Source organism: Pocillopora damicornis, chromosome 12 (genome assembly GCF_964200805.1).
Source record: "Pocillopora damicornis chromosome 12, jaPocDami1.2, whole genome shotgun sequence".
Lineage (NCBI taxonomy): Eukaryota > Metazoa > Cnidaria > Anthozoa > Scleractinia > Pocilloporidae > Pocillopora > Pocillopora damicornis.
In genome coordinates this window covers 10,510,636-10,517,281 of record NC_142681.1, presented here as the reverse complement: position 1 = coordinate 10,517,281, position 6,646 = coordinate 10,510,636, and the positions used below count along the sequence as shown (strand labels likewise).

General features: G+C 39.8%; 2 protein-coding genes across 3 annotated transcripts in view; one reads left to right on the top strand and one right to left on the bottom strand.

Annotated features, from left to right (window-relative positions):
* LOC149036426 (uncharacterized) overlaps positions 1-1,890 on the bottom strand; it is a 4,047-nt gene extending 2,157 nt beyond the window's left edge. The window contains exons 1-3 of one of the 2 annotated variants that reach the window (XM_089189040.1): positions 1,197-1,890; positions 447-704; positions 1-44 (exon numbers count right to left, since the gene is read on the bottom strand). The exon at positions 1-44 is cut by the window's left edge and continues 2,155 nt beyond it. In XM_089189040.1, the coding sequence (XP_089045166.1) occupies positions 1-44; positions 447-612 (210 nt within the window). In that variant the 5' untranslated portion in view covers positions 613-704; positions 1,197-1,890. The remainder of the gene's footprint in view (positions 45-446; positions 705-1,196) is intronic. The other variant, XM_089189039.1, reaches the window with a different exon arrangement.
* Positions 1,891-4,894: 3,004 nt separating this feature from the next.
* Positions 4,895-6,355, top strand: LOC149036425 (uncharacterized). The gene is made up of 2 exons (XM_089188820.1): positions 4,895-5,119; positions 5,306-6,355. The coding sequence occupies exons 1-2, from the start codon at positions 4,954-4,956 to the stop codon at positions 5,734-5,736; spliced, it is 597 nt and encodes a 198-aa protein (XP_089044946.1). The 5' UTR covers positions 4,895-4,953; the 3' UTR covers positions 5,737-6,355.
* Positions 6,356-6,646: the final 291 nt, after the last annotated feature.

Below are 6,646 nucleotides of genomic sequence, written 5' to 3'. Positions count from 1 at the left end.
GGCCATGGAATCAGCATCTAACTTTTTAAGATCTTCTTCCCTACCTGAGAAGATTGAGAATTTACAAATTTTTTGTTGTTTTCTGTGTTTTCAGCCATGATTTGGGCTTTAAAAATAGCTCCACGGTTTCTTTTACCAACGCTACAAGAAGACGGCGCGAACATTGGTTGTCTTGGTTTATTTTTAAAAATACATTTTAGCCCGGCAAATTCTTTATTTTAGCACGCAGAATGCGCCACCATGCCCATCAAAGTGATAATAATACAGTTTTTAGCCGGAATTTAAAAGAAACTATCTTTACATAGCGAACGCACCAAGTGAGCGTTTTTCGTTGTATAAACAAGGCAGTGTTTATAAACAAGGAATACCGCAGAATTTCCAAAGTAGCGAAATTTATGACTTTTGAAAATCAGGTAAACGAACTACAAGTGCTAATTCAGCCCTACCATCCTGAAACTTTTGAAGGTCTCCTTGTTGCCTTTCGTTTCTCTCGATGTCACCTCCTTCAGTCATGATCCTCTTTGCCAGATTTTCATCTTCTTTTGCTTCTTCTCGTGATTTCCGTTTCCTTCTCTCTTTTGACTCGTCACCTTTCTTCTCAGTGTCGTTCATTGACTTCTGCTTGCTTTTATCAGATGTAGCCGGCGCCTTCAGCAACACTAGTGGCTTTCCGGTCCAGTTTGTGACCTCTTGGATAATGTGTACTAAAATATTAAATACCGTGTGTTTTAAGTTTTCTCTTTAGTAGGCTTTTGAGAAACTTACTCAGTTCTTATCAGCAAATGCTCGTCAAGATGTATAAAACGTGCACATCGAGCGAAATCTCTCGTGCGTAGCTTCCCTCGAGGAGAGAATTGAATATTATTTGAACGTCTGGTTTTCAGAAACGAATAAATTTAAGGGTGTGTATAAATAAACGGGGTCTTTAATATGTTAAGCTACACTGTTGTTCATTCACCAATTAATCAGAAAGAAGCTTATAAACTGATTTACTCGCTACTTCTTTGTAGAGATTTTTCTACTCAATTTTCGCATTTAAATGGACGGTGAAAAAGAAAAAAAAAACATTCCGCTCCACAAAACAACAAACAAAAAACGGTGGAACCAGAGTTTAACCACGTTAATATTTGAGCTTAATATTTAACTACAGAACTAAAGTGATTCATCAAACTCCGCTGCACGCGTTCCACACTTACCGTTGAGCTCACTGCTACTTTCATCCGATATTAAATTTGGAAGTTCAAGCTGCCATTGCCCATCCGTCACAATTGCAAAATTTTCGCATTTGCCCGCAGGCGATTTCGCCAGGCGAAATAACTTTAACGAAAATCCGCCAATTCCATATTGATGTGCCTGCTCCTTTAGTCCTAAAAACTCCGTAAGATGTTTTTTTAGTTCAGATACTCCTCTATGAGCTTCTTTGTCTACTGGGACCCTGCTTCGATGGCGACTTCTTCACCTTTTCGAAAAAAACTCACGATGACTTTAGCAATCCCAGTCATGACCCGACCGCATGAACAAACAACGAGCAATAAAAAGACAACAGCAGGGCGTCTTGTCAGCCCGATTACGAGCCGCTGTTCTAGAAATGAGCCCACGCTGCTCACCGAAAAGAAGGATCCCGTGGATTTAAAGTAATTTGAAGACAAGAAATTCTATAATTCGGCTAAATTTGGAATTAATGTGGTTACGTCGGGTGAAGAAAGATTTTCTGAGCTAGAAATCATCAAAATGCTGTTCTTTCTGAATACAAACATCCCTATCACGTCTGACCATGTCGGTTGTCGGTTAGAATTTATATGTCGCTAGTCGGTAATTTTTTCCCCGTTTCGTCGGTAGTCAGTAATTTTTTACGCCCTTTGTCGCTAGTCGGTTAACCCCATTCGCACCCTCTTATTATTGTTTTGATCGTACGCGGTTCATTTGACCGAACGCGCGGTTTGAACAAATTATTTTAGCACTTGATGCGCGTTGCTTATGTTTAATTGTGATAAGCCATCTCGTATTTTTCCATGTCTATTATTAACACGTAATCACATGATTTTTCTCGTGCAATTTGGAATAAACAAGCACTTGTTAATTTTTTCAAAGACCACAAAGTGCACTCGCCCTACGGGCTCGTGCAATTTTGTTAGTCTTTTAAAAAATTTACTCGCGCTTATTTATTCCAAATTGCACTCGAAATCATGTGATTACCTAAACGAAATCAATTTCTTTCTTTGAAATGTGTACTTTAAATTTTCACGGCGAGAACTTTCCGGCAAATGTTAAATCCTTACCACAAGTCGGTGCTTTAATTGACCAAGATCTTACAAATCGGTTTGAAAGCAATGTATGCATTTTGCATATACTGTGAAACGTTCTTCAAAAAGAAAGAGACGAAAGATCGCTGACTCATAAAGGATATTTTATTTACATTCAGTCTGAATTTAACTCGCGTGAACGTGGTAGATTCATTCATGCAAAATCGAAGCGCCGGTATTTAATTTGCTTTAAAAAGTGGATTAAGCTTTATTCTCTTGTTCGCTTTTTCCCGCTTAATTCTCGCTCTTTCTCCTTTTACTTTTTAATTGTTGTACAGGTAACATTCTGTGAAAATCTCCACCTACGAAGAATCTCAGCAAAAGAGTACACAATAATTATTTCAAATTATTTCGTGCACATTGCATTTCGATAGTTTATGAGAATCATATCCTCTGTTTAAATCATCTGACGGATCAAATAAGGCAATAAATTTCATTTAAGCAATTCTTTGTCCTCATGCTCAGTCGAGCGTGGTGCTACCATATCAGAAAGCGGGGAAGAAAGGAGAGTTTACCGGTATAATAGTACACAGGTTGCTGACCAATCAGAGTACGCGTAGCATATCAGCTATTTTATTATAATATATGGCGCTTCAATGATATCTAATGAACATATGAAGGTAACAATACCTACGAATGAAATCGTATCAAGAAAAGCGGATCAACTTAAAGTTAAGCAGGCTTTGTTTAACGATTGAAAATGACCGTATATGGCTACTTTGGAACAATGGCGGAAACAGCTTTAAAATACACGCGGGATTTTTCAAATTTCCGATTATCAAACGAGCGGCAGATTTAAACCATCGGCAAAACTGATGATAAGACAAATCCTCCCCGTGGGGGTGATTCTGGTAGATTTTTTAGGAAGCAAATAGTCACGGTGGGGTCGATGGTGGGGCGACTGTAGCTTTCGTATTTGAAGTAAAGAGATGTCACCGTTTTTCCCTTTATATTGCTTAAAACTGGCGAAAGACATATTCAATTAGAGGCTCACCGTGCAATGCAAAGGTGATGAGAGCATGTGTAACCTGGTATTAACGTCAGAAACCCACCACGCCGTTGAATCATGTAGAAGACTATCGTCATTTGCTCAATTGTTTAATGTGCGTGTATTTAAATTTCGCGCTGCGTGAATGAGATTTTGTTCCTGATGTGCAAAAAAGGTTCATATTCTCCTTCCTCTAGCGTGTGATTGAAACCTGGTAATAAAGTCCGAAGCCTCGCGCGTCGTTAACTCATGTAGTTTTACGGGTCATTCTCTTTCCGTATTTCAATTCAACGAAAGAAGTTAAAGGAGGGTGTGAATGGGGTTAACCGACTAGCGACAAAGGGCGTAAAAAATTACTGACTACCGACGAAACGGGGAAAAAATTACCGACTAGCGACAAATAAATTCTAACCGACAACCGACAACCGACAACCGACATGGTCAGACGTGATAGGGATGTTTGTATTCAGAAAGAACAGCATTTTGATGATTTCTAGCTCAGAAAATCCTTCTTCACCCGACGTTACCACATTAATTCCAAATTTAGCCGAATTATAGAATTTCTTGTCTTCAAATTACTTTAAATCCACGGGATCCTTCTTTTCGGTGAGCAGCGTGGGCTCATTTCTAGAACAGCGGCTCGTAATCGGGCTTACAAGACGCCCTGCTGTCTCATTTCAAGAACAGCGGATCACAATCGAGCCGACGAGACGCCCTGCTGTTGTCTTTTTATTACTCGTTGTTTGTTCATGCGGTCGGGTCATGACTGGGATTGCTAAAGTCATCGTGAGTTTTTTTCGAAAAGGTGAAGAAGTCGCCATCGAACGTCATCGAAGCAGGGTCCCAGTAGACAAAGAAGCTCATAGAGGAGTATCTGAACTAAAAAAACATCTAACGGAGTTTTTAGGTCTAAAGGAGCAGGCACATCAATATGGAATTGGCGGATTTTCGTTAAAGTTATTTCTCCTGGCGAAATCGCCTGCGGGCAAATGCGAAAATTTTGCAATTGTGACGGATGGGCAATGGCAGCTTGAACTTCCAAATTTAATATCGGATGAAAGTAGCAGTGAGCTCAACGGTAAGTGTGGAACGCGTGCAGCGGAGTTTGATGAATCACTTTAGTTCTGTAGTTAAATATTAAGCTCAAATATTAACGTGGTTAAACTCTGGTTCCACCGTTTTTTGTTTGTTGTTTTGTGGAGCGGAATGTTTTTTTTTTCTTTTTCACCGTCCATTTGAATGCGAAAATTGAGAAGAAAAATCTCTACAAAGAAGTAGCGAGTAAATCAGTTTATAAGCTTCTTTCTGATTAATTGGTGAATGAACAACAGTGTAGCTTAACATATTAAAGACCCCGTTTATTTATACACGCCCTTAAATTTATTCGTTTCTGAAAACCAGACGTTCAAATAATATTCAATTCTCTCCTCGAGGGAAGCTACGCACGAGAGATTTCGCTCGATGTGCACGTTTTATACATCTTGACGAGCATTTGCTGATAAGAACTGGGTAAGTTTCTCAAAAGCCAACTAAAGAGAAAACTTAAAACACGCGGTATTTAATATTTTAGTACACATTATCCAAGAGGTCACAAACTGGACCGGAAAGCCACTAGTGTTGCTGAAGGCGCCGGCTACATCTGATAAAAGCAAGCAGAAGTCAATGAACGACACTGAGAAGAAAGGTGACGAGTCAAAAGTGAGAAGGAAACGGAAATCACGAGAAGAAGCAAAAGAAGATGAAAATCTGGCCAAGAGGATCATGACTGAAGGAGGTGACATCGAGAGAAACGAAAGGCAACAAGGAGACCTTCAAAAGTTTCAGGATGGTAGGGCTGAATTAGCACTTGTAGTTCGTTTACCTGATTTTCAAAAGTCATAAATTTCGCTACTTTGGAAATTCTGCGGCATTCCTTGTTTATAAACACACACATCTAGATGGGCAGCAAAGTACTACACGCATGACAAATCCTACTATCCGGTACCTCAATCCGCCATGCCCCTTTCTGCTATAGCTACGATGACACCTTTGCCAAGTGAGGACATAACACCAGGGATGGAAGGACAGATCAAAGAGTGGCTAGAGAGTTACAGACCAGTACGCCAACGGACGGTTAGGAGTGAGACCACAAAAGATAAGGCTGGGGCCTTGCCGCCAGCTGTCTGCGCCGTTCACCACACCGACGAGTCTGAAGAGAGGCTTCGATATCCTGAAGAAAACACTGTATCGTCAGCAAATGCACAACGCGTTGTCAGCATACAATTTGTGGACGAAGGGGATGTTACTGAGGTGTTTGAGGATCACAGAGAAGTACAAATCGATGAGTATGAGACAGATTCGGATGACGAGGAATCAGATTTTGAAGAACATCCAGAGGTTGTCAACAGAGCGTGTGTTACCCGATCCGGCAGGGCTGTTCGTGCGTTAGTGCGTCTCGACATGTAAGAGGTACTAACAGTTAAAAAATCCATTTAACGGTGCAGATTGATACGTATGACAACCAAATTTTTGGCAAAAAAAAAAGAGAAAAAAAAGAAACCTCGCAGAAAAGCCACGAGAGCCGTTGAATAATAAGTGTAGTGAGTTTTTGTGGACGTCCCGGAAAAAAGACTTCCGTAGCTTACAAATTAAAATTAGGTATCCCAGGGGCTAGAGTGGGTGTTTCATTCTTTGTAGAATTTACCTCTCTTGATTTACTTCGATGCCCCGTAGTCGACAGGAAACAAATTCACATCTATAATAAAAGCTTTGGTGAATTTTATCGGTATACTAGATTTGCAAACAAAAGTGGGGTAGATGAGCACGTTGCTAAATTAAAAAACAGCGTTAACGAGGTTTAAGTGAAAACAAATAATGAATTATTACAAGTATTACACTTCGTCTAGAGTTTAAAGTCTTAAAACTGGGCAAATTGCATAATAAATGTGAATAATTAACGTGTATTTTTAATTATTAACTGAGATTTACCGACAACCGACAAAGGTCAAAAATCTTAACCGACAACCGACAAAGTAATGAAATTTTAACCGACAACCGACATTTTGACCCCCCCATTCAGACCCTCTTAAAGAAAACAATGGCGAGTGGAAATAGTCGCACACGCTCGTCAATTTCTCCCATTCGACTCGACTGTTCAATCCGAGTATATTTAAATTTCGCGCTTCTCGTAAGCAAGAAAAACTGAATAATCTCCTCCCATAATTTTTTTGTGTTTACACAAACCATTCATCCTTTTGTGTGATAGCAGGAGGTGAGTTTTTTTCGCATCGTCATGTTCTTATAGTTTCTTTCTTTTTTTTTTTGCTCAACAGGTTACGTGTATTCAATCACGTCACTGACGCTGTCAGATTCATCT